At 41.2% G+C, this 24,429-nt stretch overlaps 1 protein-coding gene across 2 annotated transcripts in view; it reads left to right on the top strand.

Annotated features, from left to right (window-relative positions):
• MOB2 (MOB kinase activator 2) overlaps positions 1–2,319 on the top strand; it is a 111,466-nt gene extending 109,147 nt beyond the window's left edge. For both annotated transcript variants that reach the window (XM_032222798.1, XM_032222790.1), the window contains exons 4-5: positions 614–738; positions 1,483–2,319. In XM_032222798.1, coding sequence (XP_032078689.1) covers positions 614–738; positions 1,483–1,823 — 466 coding nt within the window. In that variant the 3' untranslated portion in view covers positions 1,824–2,319. The remainder of the gene's footprint in view (positions 1–613; positions 739–1,482) is intronic.
• The last annotated feature ends 22,110 nt before the right edge of the window (positions 2,320–24,429 follow it).

Genomic DNA, 24,429 nt, shown 5'->3' with positions numbered 1-24,429 from the left:
CAGCATCCTAAAGTGTGACTAGGGCCTCTCAGTGTGTTTCTGCAGTTGAAACATAGTATAAAGCTTATAGTAGTTCTGCCATATATAGGATCTGCTTTTTAAAGTAGAACAAGGGTTCATAGAATTGCTTTATAAACAAATGGCAGTTGCTGAAACTTTATCCTGACCCAAGCACTATAGCACTATCATCGCTCACGACACCAGATTCTCACCAATTTCTAGTTTTACAAACGTCATTCGTTCAAATTAGAGTGGCGAGCTTAAGCTCTAATAACAGTACTCTAAAACTTTAATTGGGATTTTAGCTGCTCAGCTAAGGCAGTATTGTTTGCTTTTTGGTGGTCTTGAGATGAGCTATTTTTTTCAGGTTAAGAGCTGCCCTTGGGCTTTCTTTGGTGTGATTTGGCTGTGTGTAAAGAAAGAATTTAAGCACACATGGTATTTCAGTTATTTTTTAAATCCCCCAATTCTTTGCTGACTTCTTTCCATGATAACTGAGGAGGTGAAGAGAAGCACAAGAGATAATCATGGGAGCCTCATGTGTGGGTTATAGCTTATCTGGTAACTTACATATCCAGAACAGATTTTACCATACTGCTCATTCTCTTTGCAGACAATACTACTGGTATGATGAACGAGGAAAGAAGATCAAATGTACAGCCCCTCAATATGTTGACTTTGTCATGAGTTCAGTGCAGAAGTTAGTGACGGATGAGGATGTCTTTCCTACTAAATATGGTATGTTTATTCTCAGGAAAAACCCTAATTCAGACAGATTTTTATGGCTTTCATTCATTGTTGTTTGATCCAATTTAAATTAAATGAACTTAAATCATATCTCATTTCATTTGTGCACACTACTCATTTTACCTTACTACCTCTAGTTCAGCAACAGACTTGGCCAAAAATGTTTTTCATCTAAAATCTAGAATGTATTATGGTTGGGATTGAAATAATCACCTTCTCCAAAATGAGCAAGTCACACTTTTTAAGCATAAAAAAAGACTTCTCAGGCTTGTCTCAACCTAATACGTATCTAATAGAGTTGAATGAAGAAAAGTATGGTGCAGTAGCCTGAACAGGATTTGTTCATGACTCAGGTTGTGGGCCATCACTACCGAAGCCGAAGGGGCTCCAGTCGGTCTCTTCTCCTCCTGGCTTTAGAGCCATTGCCACCATCTGCACTGTAAAAGATACCCTGAAGGAAGTAAGGCTGACGGGACAATCTTTGCAGAAGGCCAATTACCTGGATTTCTTTCTCCCAGAGGAACACCAATTGCCCTGTATGAAGGAGTCTAAGAGATGTGCTGCTTGTTTTAAACAATATTTCATGAATAATTATTTTACTGTTTTTAATTGCTTGCAAATCGCCTCAGGAGAATTAAACTCGTGAGACGAATTTTTCAAGGAAACAAATATGTTCAGACGTTCAACTGAAGATGATGGCTTCTCTTCCTTTCACTCTCCTTCTTTTCACAACAGGCAAAGAATTCCCAAACTCATTTGAATCCCTAGTGAAGAAGATCTGCAAGTATCTGTTCCATGTGCTAGCCCACATCTATTCGTCACACTTCAAGGAAACTCTGGCACTGGAATTGCATGGACATTTGAACACACTCTACGTACACTTCATCCTTTTCATCCGGGAGTTTAATCTGGTGGACCCTAAAGAAACAACCATCATGGATGACCTCACAGAGATCCTCTGCAGCAGCAGTGGGAGTAGTAGCAGTAACGGAAATGGCAATGGCAGTGGTGGTGGCGGCAGCGGCAGCAGCAGTAGTAGTAGTGCAGTAGCACAGAACCACGTGAAGGAGAGATGAGTCTTCCCAACCAGAGCAAAACCAACGCTTAAAAAAGGAAATTACTCTCTATTCTCGGATGTATGCATATGTATATGTGCTTATGTGTGTGTGTATGTGTATGTGTATATAATATATATATACACATACACATACACAACCAAGACAGCTTGAGCAATTATGCTGCCACCACAGGACATGTAGACACAAGGGACTGTATGGAGTTTTGGTTAAATGCATCATCCTTGGCAAGACGTTGCACCAGTTCTGTGGGGATTTTTTTTCCTTCCCTCCATTTCTCTCCTGTTCCTCCCTTATCCAATGGATTATGAGTGCTGTTTTTAAGAGACGAACCACATTTTTTGAGTTGGGCTACTGCTTTTGTGTTCCCTTTTTCCCCCCATTCTGCCCACTTCCTTTTGGGAAGTGATCCTTGTCTTTGAATGCAAGCTCTCTTTTTATCTGTCTCATTTCCACTCTAAGATGGTGGTACTGCCATTTCTTTTTTTAAAAAAAGTTGTAAACCGTGACTTAACATGTAAAGTGGCTTACATGGGGGGGCACATTGAGACTTGTCTTTGTTTTTACTTCAGTTGACCCTTTTCCTTCCCTTCCCTCAGACCTTTTGCATCAACCCTTCATTGGGTTTTAACGGGGAGGAAAATTGTTTTGGCCCAACTAAAGTAGCAATAAGGCTTCCAGTGCACTTAAGGAAGGTGGTTCCCTGATCTCCCTGGCCTCAACGTGTGGATCCTGAAAGCACCTACAAAAGTTCTGGTATTTTTAGAGAGAAATGCCAGAAGATATACTAGCCAGGGGCGGAATCCCACCCTGTGGTAAAAGCCATGACTGCTTCTTTTTCGCCAAAGGGGGCCTGAGACAGGATGGGAAGGGGGCACACAGTCTGCCATCACTATGCTAAGAGAGATGGCTGTTGGCATATAATTATGTTGTTGGCTTATTTTAGTTCATCTGTCCAATAATAATAATAATAATAAAAATTCTATCAGACACAAGTTGCATTTTCTTTGCTGCATTAGCAGGCATTATTTGTATTTCTTTGCATGGTAGACGTGTAAACTTAAAAGTTCATTGGACATATCATGGGAAGTTGCTTTGGGGTTTATTTGGGGTCATCCCCCCATTTGCATTTTATTTTCTTAAGGCATGAAATTAAGCATGAGGATATTAAGCCTGATATTTTCCATTCAAGTTATACATCCTTCCGATAAATACTTGGCATTTCTTCTTTCCCCATTTCATTCTAAACAAACTCGGCCCTTTTCTGATCACATCAAGGAAAAGATTTCCCGTGAAGTTCAAGTTCAATTTTCAGAGATAATGTGCTCCAACTGCTGTGAGAATTGGTATTCTGTTCAGATTAGGTTGCACTCAAGAACTAATTTGCATTCTCTCATGTTATAATTTATTTATTTCAAAAACATGGTGTTAATATGGGACAGGGAGAAGACTCTTTAAAGAGTCTTAGGTGAAACTGTTTTTCCTCTTCGATGTGTTCTCTTTATAAAAAGTCAAATGTAAAGATTTCCCCCATCCAGTCGTGTCTGACTCTAGGAGGCGGTGCTTCTATCCATTTCCCAGCCGAGGGAGCCAATGTTATCTGAAGACACTTTGCAGTTACGTGGCCAGCATGACTATACGCTGTGGTGCAGGGAACACTGTTACCTTCCACCGAAGTGGTATCTGTTTATCTACTCACATTTGCATGCTTTCGAACTGCTAGCTGGGCAGGAGCTTGGGCAGGAAAGGGAGCTCACTCCATTGTGCAGTACTTGGGTCTTGAACTGCCATCCTTTCAGCCAACAAGCCCACCATCTTAACCACTAGGCCACCATTCTCCTTCAAAAGTTATACTGGACTAAACTCTAGAACAGTGTTCAAAAGAAGTCTTACCTGTAGGAAGTACTGGTGGCAATAATAATTACTGTGCCTTTATTTTAAAAAAAATCTTCAGAGTACTAATGATCAGTTAAGACAAACAAAAGTAAAACTTTCAAATGATACCAGGCAGTTGTTGGAATAGAAATTTGTAACAAAAGCAATAATAGCAATAGCAATAACAGTAGACTTATATACCGCTTCATAGGCCTTTCAGGCCTCTCTAAGCGGTTTACAGAGTCAGCATATTGCCCCCAACAACAATCTGGGTCCTCATTTTACCCACCTCGGAAGGATGGAAGGCTGAGTCAACCCTGAGCCGGTGAGATTTGAACCGCTGAACTGCTGATCTAGCAGTCAGCCTGCAGTGCTGCATTTAACCACTGCGCCACCTTTACAAGAAAACAACTTGTAATAAAAGGCCTTAAGGCAAGAACAAAACAAGCCTCTTAAGAATCTAGAGTCCAGATGCAGCCATGGAAAAGTAATGTTCATCTTTTTCATCCTTATCGTGGAACTCTGCTTCAACTCTGGACAAAACCTCTTCTGTTCAAACGTGGCTTTTCCAAATTGCACTCCCATGTCTGATGAGCCAGAAAACTTACTACTTAAAACATTGTTACAGGCCTGCCTTAGGACTGCTCAACTTTGGCACTGGGTGAGTGAAACATTTGAAAGAAAGCTATCTTGGTGGTACGGACATTAAATACCTTATTGGGCAAACTGCATTTTAATTTATTTAATTGAATAACAAAATAACAAGAGTTTGAAAGGATCTTGGAGGTCTTCTAGTCTAACCCTACATTGATTAAATTTAGGTACCATCTGATTCCACACTTCTGAGTGGAATCACCATCTGAGTGATGTAAAATAAAACCAAACAAAATATAAGAATACAATATTATAATAAAGCATTTAAAGAAAAGTAATGAAGAAGAGCAGATCAGATGAAGCTAGCCCCTACCACCCTAATGCAAAGCTTTCTGAAATGCTATCAGGGTAGCAGCTGCACAGATGTAAGACACCTGATCTCAGAGAGCAGGTGCTGTGACAGAGAAGGACCATTATTTTTTTCATAGGGTCACAGCTGTGGGACAGTTGGTGCCTATTGAGGCAAATACATGTCCCGTACTGTCATTTCATCCAAAGCAAATACCTTCTCTATTAAAGTAACGGTTCCCCTGCACATGCGTGCTACTCGTTTCTGGCTCTAGGGGGCGGTGTTCATCTCCGTTTCTAGTCATGTGGTTGGCATGACTAAATACCAAAGATGCATGGAGCATTGTTATTTTCCCACTGAAGTGGTCCCTATTTTTCTACTTGCATTTTTACATGCTTTCAAACTGTTAGGTTAGCAGAAGCTGGAACAAGTAACGGGAGCTCACTCTGTTTATGCAGCGCTAGGGTTCGAACCGCTGAATTGCCGACCTTTCTGATCGACAATCTCAGCATCTTAGCCACTGAGCCACTGCGTCCCTCCTACCTTCGCTATAACCAGTAATTAATAGGAGCCTCCTCCCCTCAAGGAGCCATCAGTACAAGTGGATATCTACTTCCTTCCAAGGAACTCTTCCTCAGAATCAGCCTTCATTTTCTGAGTTTTTGGACTGACTGTGGAGCAGTTGTCCTCAGACTGGGAAGCCATTACTTCATCAGAGCCAAGGTGGCGCAGTGGTTAGGGTGCAGTACTGCAGGCCACTTCAGCTGACTGTTATCTGCAGTTCAGCGGTTTTAATCTCACCGGCTCAAGGTTGACTCAGCCTTCCATCCTTCCGAGGTGGGTGAAATGAGGACCCAGACTGTGGGGGCGATATGCTGACTCTGTAAACCGCTTAGAGAGGGCTGAAAGCCCTATGAAGCGGTATATAAGTCTAACTGCTATTGCTATCTCAGTCACCGTAAACATTACTGATTCTGTGCTATAGAAGTCAGCTTCTATAGCCTCAAGTGAGCAAAGATGTTGAGAGCCAGGAACTCCTTGCATCAATTACCCTTCCCAACTTCTGCCTGGGACTTAACAAAGTTGTTCATCACTCTCAGCACAAGCACTGCATATTCACTATATAAGAGCCTTCTATTGGTTGGACTACTACATTGAAAGATTTGTATTTAATGTTATTGTATTGGACAGTTGCATTGTTTAATATACCAAATAGGGAATGGCCGACTGCTGAACTTGCACTGCTGTATAAGTTAAAAAAATGATCACGTTTTGTCAGTAGGATTCCTTTATACTCAGAGGCTTTGAAGAAGAAGCAACTACACATCATACAGCTGGGAACATTTCTTATTTTAAACATGCACATGTATCATAGATGGCATTTCTATCAGGATTGCCCTAAAATAAAGAAGATCATAATTCGTGATTCTGAATAAAACAGGAGTAATTTAACGTGAAGGAAGGAAGGAACTGGCCTTATACCAGAATATTTTTTTGCCATCTTATTGTCCATACAAGGCTGGCAGTAGCCCCAAGAAATCTTTCTCAAGCCTAGCTGGAAATTCCAAGAATTACCATATTTTTCAGAGTATAAGATACACCGGAGTATAAGACGCACCCAGGTTTTGAAGAGGCATTTTTTTTTAAAAAAGTAGGTAGGTAGATAGAGGGATAGAGTGGGAGAGAGAGAGAGAAATGCAGTAGGTAGGAAGAGAGAGGGTAGGTAGGTAGATAAAGGGATAGAGAGAGAAATAGAGGGAAACATTTGACACTGCAAATGTCATAAATACGAGTCAGTTGTCAAGCATCTGAATTTAAATCACGTGACCATGGGGATGCTGCAACAGTTGTGTGAAAAATAGTCAACTCATTTTTTTCAGTACCGTTGTAATTTTGAACAGTCACTAAATGAAGTTCATTTATAATATTTTCAGTCTATGATCTTCAGAGTTTATATGTACAAAAACAAATTCTGCCCCTACAACTGCAGAGAGTGTAGCCCCTCTTCTGTTAAAAGGCATAATTATGAACATAATTATGTGACCAAAAAGACACAGAAAGTGGAAAGTACAAGTGGCATTTTATCTTCTTTACTGTATCAAAATGATTGGAGGGAACTCTGGCTTATCCTGTCCTAGGGAGAAACAGGCAGTAACTGTAACAGACAGAAGGAATAACCTCAAAGAACAGAAGGAAGAGCCTCAGCCAACGGTCAAGGAAAAGAAACCGGAGTCTTGGTCAGGAATGAAACCTGAGAAAATGCCTCACACTGAAATGTCTATGGAGATTCTAAGTTGTGGTTGTCCCAAAGGTGTTTTTTCAAGAGGCAACTTGACTTTCTGGTTTTTCTTTGAAGACGTTTCATTTCTCCTCCAAGAAGTTTCTTCAGCTCTGCCTGGATTCCTTCCATTCACCATCCAGTCAGATCTGATGGTGGATGAGAAGAGAAATGTCTTCGAAAAAAAACCAGAAAATCCAGTTGCCTCTTGAAAAAGGACCTTTGGAACGCCTCATACCTAGTTCATAGAGAGATAAAGGGAGGAAGGCAGAAGCACAACAAGACTTGTGGGAGTGTTACTATAATAATAATATTTGCATGCATAACTTGGGTTTCCTAGTCTTGTCTACTGTACATTAAACTGCTGAACTTCCCTCATCCAATAGCAGCAGCTTTATTTCTATGTAGTATAAAATATGTTTGTTAGGTAAGCTCCCCGTTGGGAGAGCGAGTGCGTTCAGAGAAGCGTTGTGAGAGTTGTGTTGGAGAACACAAAACCAGCATGCAGAGACACTGCAGTTTAAATAGGCTTTTACTTTCATGGAAATAGAGGTATCAGAGTCCATCAAACAGTCCAAGTCATACACGGATAAGACAGTCAGACATCAACATCTTTCAGTTAAGGGATAATCCAAATAACATAGTCCATAAACATACAAACAGTCTGGTACTCAAAGTTTGCTGGGAGTTGCAAAACTTACAATAGCTCACGGCACTTTCTAACAGCCAGCTTCCAAAACACTCAGATCAGATCAGCCCAGAGAGCTAACAGTTATTCTGGCTCCCTCTTATGGCCGATTGAGGAAAACAGCAACAGATCACCTTTTACAGTATGATTTAAAGAAACAGGTATAGCATTGTTACATGATTTATATATTGCCAACCCAACCATTAGATTATATTCCTAACAGTGTTTACTTGCACACACATTTTACTTATAATAAGAAATATGAAATATAAATGAATAGTGTACAATGATTTAATAATTCATAAATAACATGGCCATGATAGAGACCAGGGAACAGGAAGTTTTAACTGCTGTTTCTTAATATGTAATGATGCTGACTGAATATTATCCAAGGCCATTTAATTCCAACTGCAGCGATCACCTCACTGGAATTTCGGCTTCCACAGATACTAGAAACTATTTTTATTTATAAATTGGATTGTCACACTGATCCAGTGTAAAATTATGGCTATTCCTATGTTTGAGAGAAGGAAACAATGTATTTTTTTAAACAATATATATTTTTTACAGTGATCTCAAAGAGTAAATAGTTGATTAATTTTTTTATAAGAACTTCAATTTCTATTAAACACATCATTCCTGCAGATCTGAATTGACACAGCTTGCACACTACTAGCTTTTTTATTATGTACAAAGTCTTCTACATTAAAATTCATGTTCATGCCTGGAAAATTTATTAAGCAAAAATTAATGACTTCATTGATCCCTGTACAGAAAACTGCACTGCTTAAATGTGATCCAAAGTAATTTTTGTTATTATATAATGTAAAAGGTAAAGACTAATCGATGCCATTGGGCCCTTCAAACATAAATTCCTTACATGTTAGGCAGCCAATTAATCACCAAATTCAAAATTCAGGTGTAGCACAACACATCCAATGCATCAGCATAAACTAATGACTTTGTCTTTGACCTTGTCGTTTCCTTTTTCTCCATCAGTAAAGATACAACTCTTGGGTTTGAGTCTGCTTGCTTCTAAACTGTACGAAGAACGGTTGCAGGAACTGGGTATATATAGTCTGATGAAAAGAAGGACTAGGGGTAATATGATAGTAGTCTTCCAATATCTGAGCGGTTGCCACAAAGAAGAGGGGTCCACCTATTCTCCATAGCACCTGGAGGCACGTCAAGAAGCAATGGATGGAAACTAGTCAAAAAGATAAGCAATCTAGATCTAAGGAAAAAATTACTGATGGTGAGAACAATTAATCAGTGAAACAACTTGCCTCCAAAAGTTGTGGGTGGTCTATCACTGGAGGTTTTTCAAGAAGGGATTGGACAACCATTTGCCTGAAATGATGTAGAATTTTCTGCTAGAGCAGGGGTTTAGACTACAAGACCTCCAAGGTCCCTTCCAACTCTTATTCTGTTCCGTTAAAAAACACCCAAAGGCTTAACTTAACTTTTCTAGCTAGAAGACAAAACATATTCTTATCCTGTGGAGGAAAACCATTATCTTCAATCTTATACTCTATACTCTCTCTCTCTCTCTCTCTCTCTCTCTCTCTCTCTCTCTCTCTCTCTCTGTGTGTGTGTGTGTGTATGTATGTGTGTGTGTGTGTGTGTGTGTATGTATGTATGTATGTATGTGTATATATATATATATATATATATATATATATATATATATATATATATATATATATATATATATATATATATATATGCAGGTTCAGTGTGGAAAATTAAGAGGACTTCTGATAACCATCAATTGAACTGTATCTTTCTGCCCCGTGCCAGCTCAGTGTAGCGGCAGACGTGATGTGCCGATGCCTGGAGGCTGTTAGGATCTGGATGGGGGTGAACAAACTTGTGCTCAATCCCGATAAGACTGAGTGGCTTTGGATGCTGCCCCCGAAGGACAGCTTAGACAGTCCATCCTTAACCCTGGGGGGGGGGAATTTACGCCCCTCAGAGAGGGTCCGCAATTTGGGGGTCCTCCTGGATTTGCAGCTGAAACTGGAGCATCATCTATTGGCTGTGACCAGGGGGGCCTTTGCCCAGGTTCATCTCATGCACCAATTGTGGCCCTATTTGGATCGGGAGGCACTTCAAAAAGTTACTCATGCCCTTGTCACCTCAAGGCTGGATTATTGCAACGCGCCCTACATGGGGCTACCCTTGAAAAGCGTTCAAAGACTGCAGTTAGTCCAGAATGCGGCCACGCGAGCGATATTGGGTGCACCGAGGTACACCCACGTTACACCTGTCCTCCGCGAGCTGCACTGGCTACCAATTGGTCTCCGGACGCAATTCAAGGTGTTGGTTATCACCTTTAAAGCCCTACATGATTTAGGGCCAGAGTACCTTCGAGACCACCTACTGCCACATACCTCCCAGCGGCCAGTAAGATCCCACAGATTGGGCCTCCTTCAGATGCCGTCAGCCAGACAGTGTCGGCTGGCGGGCCCCCGGAGGACACCCTTCTCTGTGGCTGCTCCGACTCTTTGGAATCAGCTACCCCCAGAGATCCGGACCATACCCACTCTCATGGCCTTCAGGAAAGCTGTAAAAACTTGGCTGTTCTGGCAGGCCTGGGGCTGTTGACCTCACTGTTGAGGTCCAGCCCTGATTAGAATGAATGTATGAGGTGTTGCTATTTTAAACTGTTTTCTTTTGTTATGTGTTCGTTATGTGTCTTTTTTTTCTCTTTATTTTTGTAAGCTGCTCGGAGTCCTTCGGGATTGGGCGGCATATAAATGTGGTTAATTAAATTAAATTAAATTAAATTGATCAGTGAAGACCAAGAACAGGCTCATATTCAATCAGCAGCTGCAAAACCTAAGCCCAACAAGGAAATGACAACCTCCAGAAGCAATCAGATTTGAGGTAGTAAATAGTTATGAATAAAGGTGACTTAGTTAAGTCTCTCCTACAACAAATAAAGTATAGGCTGTCCTTGTTTAGTGACTGCCTCAAACAAGGGCTGTAATAATGATGATGAAAACATAATTTTGTGGCCAATGCCTGCATTTATAATCTATGTAGCATCTCTTTCTCATTACATATTGCCCTGTACCTCATTCATTTTCTGCTCTACCCTTCCAGAGCGCAGAGACTTCCTAAAAAGCTATCTGCTCCCACAATACATCTCTGAAAAGTGCTAACCATATGTTAATAAGCCCAGCTCTGTGACCTTAATTAGTTGATTAGGAGAGTGGGGCTTGCAGCTGCTGCCCAAAATCACTAATTACAAGACCCTAATCGATTTCACACTAAAGGCTTTTGTTTGCCTCCTAAGGATTCATGGCTTGCAACCTCAAGTGTACTGGTGCTAATGCATTCCTTTCAATGCATATATTCCCCATTGTGTGCTTGTTCACTCTCTTATAGTCCGTTCCTCTCCAAGAAATGTAAATATGAACATCAATTCTCTTCTTGCTAATTATCCCAGCACTAAGGTGAGCATTCCAAAGGATGGGAGGATGGAGGAAAGAGCCTCCTATGGCATGTGTGCCACAGGTGGCATGCAGAGCCATCTCTGAGGGCATGGAAGCAGTTGCCCTAGTCAGCTGAAGCACACATATGCACGCTGGCCAGCTGCTTTTTGGCTTTTGAAGGGCCTCCAGAAGCACTGGGGGAAGCCATTTTCACTCTCCCTGGCTTCAAGAAAATCTCCGAAGCCTGGGGAGGGAAAAAACAGGCCTACTGGAAGTTCAGAAACGAGCCTTGGGGGAGGCCGTTTTTTTTTGGGGGGGCATGCACACATGCACGGGGTATGTGTGCACAGGGCGATTGAATTACGGGTGTCGACAAGTATGCACGCTTTTGGCACCCGAGCCAAAAAAGGTTAGTCATCACTGCGCTAAAGTTTGGCTTGCAATTGCAATTGCAGTCACATGATTTTCACCTTGTGACCACTTTTTTATTGACTGAGATGCTATTGTAGTCACTAAATGAGGACTATCTTTACAGTTTAGCACCCAAAACACCAATGCCTGGTGTCGGGTGAAACCTAACACAAAAAGTATCCAACTAAGTCAGCAAGAACAAGGATGTCAGATCTCCCTCTGTCCATTGATAGAATAATGAGGGGAAACACGAAGATATTGGATGCATTCCTTGATAGGGTTGAGCACCAACAGCAGATCAAAGGAAGTGCCAACCTACCTAGTAAGAGGATAGGGCCCTGTTAGGGAGTCCCAGGCCAACCTAAACTCCCTGCCCTCCCCAGTGAATAATTTCCACAGCAGTGTTATGATATAGTTAATGCTTGATCAACTTATGGAGAATACATACTGTTCCAGATTGAATAGGAAGGGAACAGCAACTATCATCTTCACTTCCAGAAGACCATTCTAGTGTATCCTATTCCCCTTCTTTTGTCTATTTGCAATCCTTATAGAAGAAAATTATTGGACAGAATTTTATTGGACAGAGGCATGATAGAAAAGCAAATTTATACAGGAGATGCCTTCTTGAGCATAAAAAGAAAGGTTGGAGCAGTGGTGGGTTCCCACCGGTTCAGCAGAACCGGTAGCGGTTTGGTGGCCTGGGTTGCTGGAACCGGCAGCAACCTAGGCCTGCTACACCCCTGAACCAGTTCTCCTACAGCGGACCATTTTGATTTTCAGTTCTCCGCATGCACATAACAATTTTAGCGTGCACTGAACCGGCAGTAATACTGGCAGCAACCTACCCCTGGGTTGGAGGACCACCTGAACATCAGAAAGCAGAACAAATACATAAGAGTCTGAACCTCCAGGTTAGAAATCGTTACCACGACCAGATGGACCAGACCAGATATCAACTCCACAGGAAGGCTAAAACTTGTGTTGAGACTGACTAAGAATAGAACCTTAAAAGTAGGCTTATGTTGTCCCTCTTCTCCTTATAGTTCCGTGAATTACAGAGGTGGTCTTCCTAAGAAGCTTTGAAATATTATTTCATTCTGGACTTTCAAAAATGTTTCAGTCTCTTTTATTCAGGCAACAGTGCCTGCATATTTCCCTCAAAATTGTCTTCCTTTTTCTCTACAGAGCTATCCTATCAGGACGTTTACTTGTTTATTTCTTACATTTTTTACATTTATTTGCTGCTTAACTCGCCATGCGGCTGCTGTAGGCATCTAGAGCCAATCCTTAACCATTGCCTTATCATAGTTTTGCACATCCCATTCAGACTTTTTGCTGAAAGCTCTTCAGGTTCTGAAGAATGCTATATAGATCAGGTGGATAAGCAAACAAATAAACCGCATTAGTTTCAACCCAATGGGCCTGTTTCCACTTCAGCCCACTACAGTGACCCTTCCCATTCCAGAATTAGATTGCAAACAAAACTCACTTGATCCTACCAGTGTCAAGCAAGGTAATCTAAGCAATCTGCCTTCTTTCAGTTCTATTTTTTTTTCAATGCATAATTATCAAGAATATGTTTACCTTCCTCTCTTTTAGGAGAAGACGAACAGCCTTTAAACATTTGCTTCCTGCAGTGTATAAACACTATCTGCCTGTTTAAATAGATATCTGTTTTTATTGGAATCAAAGGGGCACATTTCAATTAAACCAATTAAATTGTGGCAGAACCACAATGAGAGCCTGGTACAATAACTTGTTCTGGCAATAAAACCTGTATCCGAGCTGTATCGGTTAAGCTAACAGATTGCAAAGTGGAAATAATCTGAATGTAAATGCAAGAGAGTTTATAATTGCCCGATTTTGATTTTGTAAAAGATGAGAGCAGCAGAGAAGGTTTGAGGCAGAGGACTCCTGCTGAGATGGAATTAGTGATAACGCCAACAAACTGCATCTTCTGTAGATGGAAAGTAAATGACCAACTTATAGTTCCAGCTTTTGTTATGAATTGTCCATGCTTGCACAAGAAACTGAGGTTACACAGAAACAAGAATTACACAGCCATCTAGTAAGTTATTTTTATTGATTTTTTTTAAATTTTTATTTATTTATCCTGCCTTTACTATTTTTACAGATAACTCAAGGCAGAGAACAAACCTTATATGCCTTCCGCCTCCTATTTTCACCACAACAATCTTTTGAAGTTACTTAGGCCGAGAGGGATTGGTCCAAAATCAGCCATCTGGCTCTCATACCTAAGGTGGGATTAGAACTCAGTGTCTGTTGAGTTCTAGCTTGGTGCCTTAACCACTAGCCTAAGGGGAAGGAGTTAAGTTAAATTGGGAAAGGTTTTTGCATTATAATTACAGATACCTTAAGAGTAGTTTTTCTCTATGTTGTATCTTTGGTCACTGAAATGCCCACAATGCCACTGCTAAATGCAAGATGTGTATAGGCTACATCAGGTGTATCAAACTCAAGGCCTGGGGGCTGGATCCGGCCCATGGGGTGCTTATATCTGACTTGCAAGGCCACCCTGGAAACCACCAAGGACTGGCCCACGGTGTCTCTGCCAGAAAAAAACAGAGCTTGGAAGGGCCATGTGCAGCCCTCCCGAGCTCTGTTTTCTCTGACAGAGGGTTGCAGGAGGCCATTGCAGCCGAAAATGGAGCTAGGGAGCCTGTTTTCTCTGGCAGAGCACTCGGACCACCACAGGTGCCCCCAACGCGAGTAATGTTGAACTGGCCATGCCCACCTTGAGCCCTGAGGTCAACCCTGATGCGGCCCTCAATGAAATCAAGTTTGACATCCCTGGATTACAAGAGTTTCACTTATGCAGCTGCATGTTTCTGGCTCCAGTTTGCTGATGTCTCCAAGGCCTTTCCCACTCCTTATAAAGACTTATAAAGGAGAACACCCAGGCTTTTAAATGACGGCACTGAAGCTAATTCAGAAGAGTTCCTATGCAGGGGATACAGCCTAGCAGTGAGGGAACTGGAAATAACTGCTAAAAGGACTTTGATGGGTTGCAAATCTTATGCTGCTGGTTGGAGACTGTGGAATTTTTACAAATAGATAAGTGGCTGTGGTAGAAATATTCATATTTTGCATCTGAATCTAGGATATATTCCATATTTATTAATTGTGTTATGAAACATGAACAGCATAGTTTGACCTGCAACCTAAAGGAGTGCATATATTCCCCAACCTTCTTTTAATCATGTGTCCAATTTGTATGGATCACACTAGCCCAAAATATCATCTCAACATGTCAATGGGACAGCTCAAGAATGTTTTCTTATTCTGAGTGTAACATGTTATGTACTTTACCTGTTAAAAGTTATCTTGCTGGTCAACAGGAGTGCTTTAAAAACGAAGTGACAAAATACATTACAGACAAACCTCAGCTTACAACAGTTCATTTACTGACTGTTCTAAGTTGCAACGCACTGGAAAAAGTGACTTATGACCATTTTTCACACGACTGTTGTAGCATCCCCATGGTCACATGATCAAAATTCAGATGCTTGGCAAATGACTCATATTTATGGCGGTTGCAGAGTCCCAGGGTCACGTGATCAGCTTTTGTGACCTTCTGACAAGCAACGTCAACGGGAAAGCCACAATTCACTTAACAAATGCGTCAAGAAAGGTTGTAAAATGGGGAAAACATTCACACAAATGTCTCACTTAGCAACATAAATTTTGGGCTCAATTGTGGTCTTAAGTCGAGGATTACCTGTGTAAGATCTATTTTGATTCTTCCTAACATCACTCCCTCTGGGGAGAATCAGAAGCTACTGAATTCACTTTTGATTCTCTATGATAATTGGACAACATGACTACTAGCCTTCCTGGTTAAAGGCAACAGGACTTTTCTTCAGCCAGTTCTTCAGATTTACCCTACTAGGTTGAATGAATGAGTGGACATGAGTAGTAAATATGCCAGTCCATTTCCAAAGTCTCTGAGGGGCCATGTTTTTACAGTTGGTTGAAGATGTTAGGGAAGAGGACATATATCTTAAGCTGTTACTGTTATGCAAATAATTCCATATTTGTCACTGACATGAAATTCCTACTTTTGTGACTCAACTACATTCAAATTAGAAGAAAAAACTCCATCTGACACTCAGTGTAATGGGAAATGGCATATTGTACACTGCATCTAAACTGAAACTAAAAGTGACACCTCCAAAAGTGACCAGGGAGTAGTATATTTCCCATTTCCTTGATCAACTTCCTTGACACTATTCCCAGAGCAGTGGTGGGATTCTTTTTTTTTTTTTTACTACTGATTCTGTAGCTGTGGCTTGGTGGGCATGGCATGGCTTGGTAGGCGTGGCAGGGGAAGGATACTGTAAAATCTCCATTCCCTCCCCACTCCAGGGGAAGGTTACTGCAAAAGCCCCATTCCCTCCGGATCAGCTGGAGGCAGGAGGCAGAGAATAGATGGGGGCGGAACCAGTCAGAGGTGGTATTTACCAGTTCTCCAAACTACTCAAAATTTCCGCTATCGGTTCTCCAGAACTGGTCAGAACCTGCTGAATACCACCTCTGTCCCAGAGATCAAAGTTATATGTAAAGTGCCAGGAATGGTGGAGAGGTGTTGTTGTTGGGTTTTTTTGCAATTGCTGTATCAGGAAAAACAAAACTTTTGTTCGAATCAAGTCACAGATCAACTAATGCCATAGGTTCGCCATCAGGGCCCTATGATAAGATGGGTGACCAATCCATTTTATAAATAAATAATAAGACTCCTGCAAATTTTTTTCATGAGCCTTTTCCCCTGCTCTCTGAATGTACAACTAGCCATTTGCAGGAAAATCAATACTGCTAACCCATTTGTATAGAAGAGTTTAAGCGTATGCAAAGTGAAATGCAAAGTTATGTAAAGTAAACCTTGCAACCCGACAGTGATAAAATGAAGAATATTTTGCAGGCTGTTCCTAATTTGTGGATAGGGTTATTAAAGCAGGTAAGATGATGCTTCATCCAAACTCCACCCCTTTTGTATATATGTTAACAAGGATATAGAATGTGTACAAAACTTGTACAATCAAGAGTAATTGCAATATCAACTACCATCTTGCCTGTTTTGACATTGGTCTACAGATGTAACCTCTTTCAGAAATTTCACTTTCTCACTTTATTTGATAATCTACTATATTCTATGTATAACTGTCTCGAACACTGAAGTGGGGGGGATTTCATCAGAAATTGCTCACATTATTGAAGGAAATAATACTCTTCCATCTTCTATGTCAAGATCAACTATTTTTTTTTCTAAGAAGTAAACCAACAGGTTTTTTTCTCCCCTTTTAGCAATGAACAGGCAACATTTATGTTTATGATAACTTGTATATTTTAATGACTCTGGAATATATTGCTTTATTCTAAATAATAAATAATTAATTAAATAATGTAGACCCACTGTGATAGATCTGCAATTAATATTTACAGCATTCTTTGGCTTACCTTACCATGGAATAGTCCTAATTAACAAGAAAGGACCACTTACTTTTTTCCCCCAACAATGAGCTGCATGCCTTGCATGAATAAACTGTCAGGAAATGTAACCAATTTAAGAAATCCATTTCTGGATTTTAAGCCATTCTTCTGCTTAAGCCGTTTTTATTCTTTCTGCTGTAGTAACCTGATGCTGTACCCAGATATTTACCCCGATGCCCATGATTGCTGAATTCCTTGAATTCATCCAAGCACACACATATAATGTCTCCTATTACTCGGAAGGAAATGGCAGAAGCTTTGTCCATTTCCAAAATGGAAGAAAAAGACGGAACTATATTCCATGAATGAGTTCATTAAAAAGGTCCAACTGCTCTGAGAAATGTATCTATTTCAGGACAGTGATCAATGTCTGTGGTGGTGGGTGGGGAGGCTCCCCCGTGGCATGACAAAACCATGCTCGACTAAGCCGCGCCCGATTAAACCGTGTCGCTGACGTCATCAACAGGGTGACAACAGCGAGCGCGGAGAAAGAAGGGTGCTTTAAATAGCGCTTTGAAAGCAAGCCAATTCAACTTAAGGTAAGGGTTAGATTTAGGGTTAGGTTTAGGGTTAGGTTTAGGGTTAGGTTAAGGGTTAGGATTAGGTTTAGGGTTAGGTTAAGGGTTAGGGTTAGGTTAAGGGTTAGGATTAGGTTTAGGGTTAGGTTAAGGGTTAGGGTTAGGTTTAGGATTAGGTTAAGGGTTAGGTTTAGGGTTAGGTTTAGGATTAGGTTTAGGGGGTTAGGTTTAGGTTTAGGGGGTTAGGTTTAGGTTTAGGGGTTAATTTTAGGTTTAGCGTTTACAGCGTGCTTCTGTCTCCGCGCTGTTGTCGCCCTGTTGATGATGTCAGCTACGCAGTTTCGTCTAGCGCAGTTTAGTCGAATGCGGTTTTGTGGTGGAACCAGGCTCCCCACCCCCCACCACATTGCACAGTAGTGAAGTGGAGTAAAGAGGTTGGTCTACAGTAGGATGAAGCACAAGAAAATCAGATAAGGCAGCAAGCACTATGGATATGTAGCATAAAAGACAAGCAGGGAGTGACTTCGCATCTGATAGGAGCTGAATACCAGAGGTCATTGTATGTTCCTCCAGCAGCAAATGATTCATAGTCATCTTGGTACAAAGTGGTCATGCAGATCAGCTCTTAATTATGGCCAAAGGGTTTTGAGGACAGAGATTGTGACATCTTGATTGTTGCATCCAACAAATTAAGAATTATTATTATTATTTTTAAAAAAGATTCTTTAAATTGGTTTTAGCCAAATGGGGCTATGTCATAGTTCAAGATGCATGGCCATACATGGCAAGTTCAGAATTTCAAAAACTCTTCATTATAATTCAGCTAGAATTCACTTTTGCTGCACAGCTAAACAATTGGGAAAATCAAGTTTCCTGCTAAAGTTTGTTTGAGCTAAATGTTAAGAGGAGATTTAGGCAGCCCTAAACGAAGTGGTTTCAAAGACTGTAGACCCCCCCCCCCCAATTGTAACATATCCCTTGGGAAGCCACATTCTGGTGCACCATAATGTGATTAGATTTATGTGATAATATGAATCCAACCATTCTGGTTTAGTCTTAAGTGCAAGACACATTTGTTTAACAAATTATGATTTCAAAATCATGGTTTTATACAGAGTAAATCCAAAGGGCTGGGAGTAGAATAAAGGAGAGTAAACACATTAATGAAAAACAAGAGGAAATTATTTATTGCAGTTATTAGGTGACTAAAAGTGCCTTCAAAATTCTTGCAATCTTTCTTTGTTCCATGGATTACTGCCTTCCAAAATCTATATTTGACAGTGCCAGATAAACATTTAAGATTCAAAACAACATATACCTATCCACCCACTTTTCTCTCTTTGTAAGAAAAGAGGTTTAAGAAGTTCAGAAGTAAAGCCAAGGAAAAATAGAAAATAAAATGGAGATAAATTTGCTGTTAGCATATTAAAAAAACAAAATTTGTAGAATAATATATACCCAGGAATTTATCAAATGGCAAATGAAAATGAAAACAAATGAGAGTTTTAAATCTACATCTTAAAACTAGAATTAAACATCGTGAAGCAAGGCCCTTTTATTTTATTAGTTCTTACCTGAAGTTTAGGATATCCATGTCTGCTACTGGAAACATGGCAATAACAAATCATTAGAAGCATTCCCCTAGAGACTGACTTCTTATAGGAGGCAAAGTGAAAAGTTCTTAACAGACTAATGGAGTTGGAAGGAACCTTGGAGGTCTTCTAGTCTGACCCTCTGCTCAGGCAGGAAACCCTAAAGCATTTCAGACAAATGGTTGTCCAATCTCTTCTTCAAAACTTCCAGTGTTTGAACATACAAAACTTCTGCAGGCAAGTTGTATCACTGATTAATTGTTCTCACTGCCAGGAAATTTCTCCCTAGTTCTAGGTTGCTTCTCTCCTTGATTAGTTTCCATCCATTGCTTCTTGTTCTGCCTTCAGGTGCTTTAGAGCAGGGGTCACCAATATTTCGGACCTCAGGGACCACTGAATTCATAATTTTAAATCCCGCAGACCACTAATATGATCTGCCTAAAGGGCGTGGCTAAGTGGTCATGTGACTGGGTGGAAGTGGCCAACTCGATGTCACTCACATCGAGAGGTGCCTCGTTGGCCTCTACTTGTCCCTTCCATCCCAGCCACTCCTCATCTCCCCACCCGGGCCACATAGGAAGCAAATGTTGGAGCTAAGCAGCCACCATGAGGAAGAGTTGGCAAAATAGCTGGCTCAGTTCAAATTGGCTCCACAGAAGCACCTCACCAAGGACTACGAGCATAGGCTTTCCAAGCAGAGAGAAGACCTGTGGGAGTGCAAGGCCAGGTACTGTGCCTGGAGGCTCAGCAGGCTAAGATGATCAGCCACTTCCAGACCATGATGCTCTCCCACTGGAACAAGGCCCTCCGGTTCTTTGCCCTCAGCAGCACTTCCCTCCAACCTTCAGAAGCCCCTCATCAGAAGGCTGAAGCAGACCACAAATAGGAATTTCTGCCCCCCTCCGACCCACACAAAAAGACCATGAAGGGGGAGACTCTCTGCAGCAATCCCGGCATGGACGAATGCAAGGAGCTGGCATGGGACCACTGCAGCCCATCCTCCAGCAGCAGAAGAAACTTCAAGGGAGCTCAGGATCCAGTTGCGAGAAGTCCCATGCTCCTTGGAAAATGGGGAAGAAGCTTTCCTTTTGCTGGCTTTCCACTCTGGCCTACCTTGGCAACTGTACCGTTTCTCTCTGCCTCCCTTTCCTGTTTTTTCTGCTGGATCAATGCAGGGAGACGTCAACCTAGCTTCACATTGGGGTGCTGTCAGGGGTGGGTTCCTGCCGGTTCTAAGCAGTTCGGTAGAAGTGGCCAGCAAGCCACTCCCACCCGGTCACATGGCTGGTGAGCCACTCCCACCCGGTCACATGGCCAGCAAGTCACTCCCACAAAGCAGGCCACACTTACAGAAGAGGTTCTAAAATTTTTTGAAACCCACCACTGGGTGCTGTGTGCCCAGACCAGGTGTTTTCTCTCTGCCTCCTGCCCATGTCTTCTTCTGCAAGGCTTCCAGGCAGGATGCCTGAGAGAAAGCACCTGTTCCGGGCACACAGCCTTCCAGGAACCCCTTTTGTGTTCCTTCTCTCAAGGAGAAGCTTTGTGGTCGATCTGAGTGAAGAAAAAAGAAGATGGGAAGACTGACAGTAGCTTGCTGACATCGGTGGGAAAGTCGGTCCCATATTCCAGAGTTCTAGTCACAGGACTGGCCTATTGGTCATCCCTTGAAAGAGTCTGCTTGAGTACAACTTTAGTGTCTCCTACATTAAAGATCAAGTATGGTTGTGTCACCAAATTTCAATTCAACTGAAATAGGGAACATTCGAAAGCATGTATATCTAATATTTTTGAAGGAGAAAGGTAGTCCTTAACTTACAACCATTTGTTTAGAAATCACTTGAAGTAACAACAGTGCTGGAGAAAGTAAGTTATGACCGGTCCTTGGACTTATAACTGTTGCAGCATCCCCATAATCATGTGTTCAAAATTTCGGCACTTAGCAATCAGCATGGTTGCAGTGTCCTGGATTCATGAGATTGCCGGTTGGCTTCCATCAAACAGTCAATGGGGGGAAACTGAATTTGCTGAACAACTGTGTGATTCCCTTACCAATTGCAGTGATTTGCTTATAACAAAAAGATTGTAAAATCACCTGGGACAAGTGTCTTGCTTAGCAATGGAGATTCTGGTCACACACAACTGTAATCGTTAGTTGAGGACTATTTTTGTGCATATGATATGGACACAAACCATTTGCTTCTATTTCTGACCTTTTATTAAGTAAAGTGCCCAGAAACAGAGTCAAGCATTTTTTTCAAAATCAAGAAATAAACACATAATACCTAGTCCAAGTTCCTTTCCCATCATTACCAAACTGTCCCACAAATGCTCATTTTGTGGGCCTGGTCATGAAGCTGTAGGTGCCAGGTTAGTCAAAGCCTAACTGGAAGACTGGAAGAACAATTAACTCTCTATTCCCCCTTACTGGTGTTGAATCAGACTGCATGCCCCCAGGGGTGAAATTCAGCAGGTTCTGACAGGTTCTGGAGCTGAAATTTTGAGGAGGTTGGAGAACCGGCAAATACCATCTCTGGCTGGCCCCAGAGTGGGGCGGGAATGGAGACTTTGCAATATCCTTCCCCTGCCATGCCCACCAAGACACGCCCACAGAACCGGTAATAAAAAAAATGAATTTCACCACTGCAAGCCCCCCAAAAGCCCTTATTAAAAAATCTCCACACTTCACTTTAGATCTCAACTTCAAATGGGATCTTCACCACGAAAAGCCAGCTGCTGTATCCTCTGCCAGTCCTGGATAAATTTCAAGGTTAGACCAGAGGAAACTGATATAGTGACCGGAACATATTCTGAAGCTACACAAAATACATGGTGGAAATTAGGCACAACACTTACCTGACCCCACTCTGGCCAGCTGTCATAAACAAGACACCCGAAGAGCCAGTATCTTTACTGAATGAATTTATTGTTTCTGAACTAAAGTTGTTCACAGTTATTTAACAAGGGATACATCAGAAGGTTCCTCTTTGTCCTTTGGAACTGTTAAATAATATCAGATTGTGTCCACGAGTGTGTGCAGGTGTATGCATGTGTCATCCAAGTACAAAATAGGAAGGATAACAAGAGGTATTGCTTTCATTTATTCTTATGTCTTGTGTAAATGATCTCCTTCCTGTGTGTACTATATGGGCTATTATTGTTATTAATATTATTATTATTTGAAATCCCAGCCTTTTGTAGAGGTACAAGTTAACAGAAGTCTTAAAAGCTATACATAAAGGAAGAAAAACCAGGGAAACAGACTGAGGGCGGTGGAAGAGAAGCTTTGGAGAGAATGAAGGAGAAAATGGAGGCAGAAAAGACAACAGAAGCAAGAGAGAATAATTTACAGCAATATCATGCAATTAAAACTGCCTCCAGAACTCTACATTCTCACCTCCCTCTGTCCCCAGCCACCACCCTACCAAGGTCGAACATGCACACAGCAATAGAAGAGAAAAGGTTAAGATTAGGAGAACCAAACCAATCCACAACAAAAAAACACCTTCCACTTTTGTGGATCTTTTTCAAAATATTGGTGGTTGCTTTTTTCTTCAAACCTATATACAGGGAAAAAAACAGGTCCAATAAGGGCAGAATGAACCAGGACAAATATAGAAATAAAAATAATAGGAAAGAAACACAAACAGTGAAAGAGAAATCTAATATTAACATTAAAAAAATATTGCAGTTTAACACACACATAGGAACCCAAACAATAGCAATTGAAGATAATAAGGGGACTGAATACTAACTCTACATTTAAAACATACTGGATTTTAGAATCTTGCCATCTTCTTTTTTGCCTGTAATTTATGGTATTTTAAAAATCTTCCTCTCCAGCTAGACTTGGAGAGAGAGAAAGAGAGTAAGAGAGTGAGAGAGAGAGACATCAAATAAAAAAGAAGAAAAGGAACATTGGTGAGAGGAACAAGTTGTGTTCTTGTTGAAATTCCACCCCCTCCCCAAATAAATACAAATCAATGTCACCTCTATTCAGTAATGAAAGCAGAAGATATATCTAACATCTTAAAATTTTAAATATATTTATATATATACATATATATTTATATTTATATATATGCATTATAAATAATAACCAAGACCTAATAATAACTTAACTACACAGAAAATCCAGCCCACTCATCCTTCTTCAAAAACAAAGGGGAGAAAAAACCCAAAACAAATATAAAAATATCTTGCAATACTTTTAAAAGTTTACAGTAGCTTTGTGTTGAACTCGTCCATAGTGCTATCTCCTCCATATTTTGTTCGAATGAAACTATGTACCAGTGGCTATACACACAGGCACGCACAAAGGAAAAAGGGGGAAAATCTATTTCTCATCTCATAGTCGTCTTTCGCATTAAAAAAACAAACAAACCCAAACGTACATACACAACCCAAATAAATAAACAAAACCAGCAAATAAATAATACTGATATATCAATGCAGCACTAATGACACCATAATTGCATCCAGATGTGTGATGTAGCAGATAATTCAGCCGGCCGAAGGGAAATTCCAATGTGGAAGGAATGGTCTGAGAGAGGAGGTCAAGAAGAGAAGAAGTCCTAATAGCGGTGGCGATGACGGTGAAGGTGGTAGCCAGAGCAGAGCTTGGCCGCAGGTGAGGCTGTGCCTCAGAATTGGATTCTTGTCCTTTGTCCTTGATGCCGATAGTGGCTTTTCCCTAAGATTCAGTGTCCATGTTTGCTTGACTGTTTCCTTGTATTTTTGTTTCCCTCAAGTTTATGGCTGCCTCTCCAGCCAATTGAAAAAAAAAATACAAACCAAGCCGATTTGAGATTACAAAAACACAATTTGAAAAACAATTCGGATGGGAAGAAAGAGATGGAAGGGGGGACAGTTCTTATAAAAATCTTAATATGGAATGAGAACAATATGCCATTTTATTCCCTCCCCTCCTCCCCCCCCACGCTCTCCCAGAGTCTAGTTTCACCAGGAGGAAAAGGTGTAGTAGTCACAACCAACGATGCTTTCCTGGAATTCCAACTGTGACAGGTTGCAATTTCTCAGCTGTTCTCCGCACAGAGCACCAAAAGAAAAATTGTGTGTTGAGGGCAAATGGAATGGAGGAGACCCATTTCCTACAGTGGGAGACAGGAGGCTGGAAGTTTCCCCTAACCCCCCCGAAACCAGTCCGTGGACAGTCTTACATCACTGGCCTTCCGTGAACAAGCATTTGCGGAGCACAGAAGGTGAAGATGTTGGCTGACATGTTAACTTTTCGGGATAATTCCTGGTAGTAGATTGGAAACAAGCGGTGGTATCAGAAACACAGAGAGAACACAGGAATATAATGGGGATGGTTGAGTCAGAAGCGGGGGAT

The sequence above is a fragment of the Thamnophis elegans genome, chromosome 1 (genome assembly GCF_009769535.1).
Source record: "Thamnophis elegans isolate rThaEle1 chromosome 1, rThaEle1.pri, whole genome shotgun sequence".
Lineage (NCBI taxonomy): Eukaryota > Metazoa > Chordata > Lepidosauria > Squamata > Colubridae > Thamnophis > Thamnophis elegans.
This window is presented reverse-complemented; position numbering and strand designations above follow the sequence as displayed.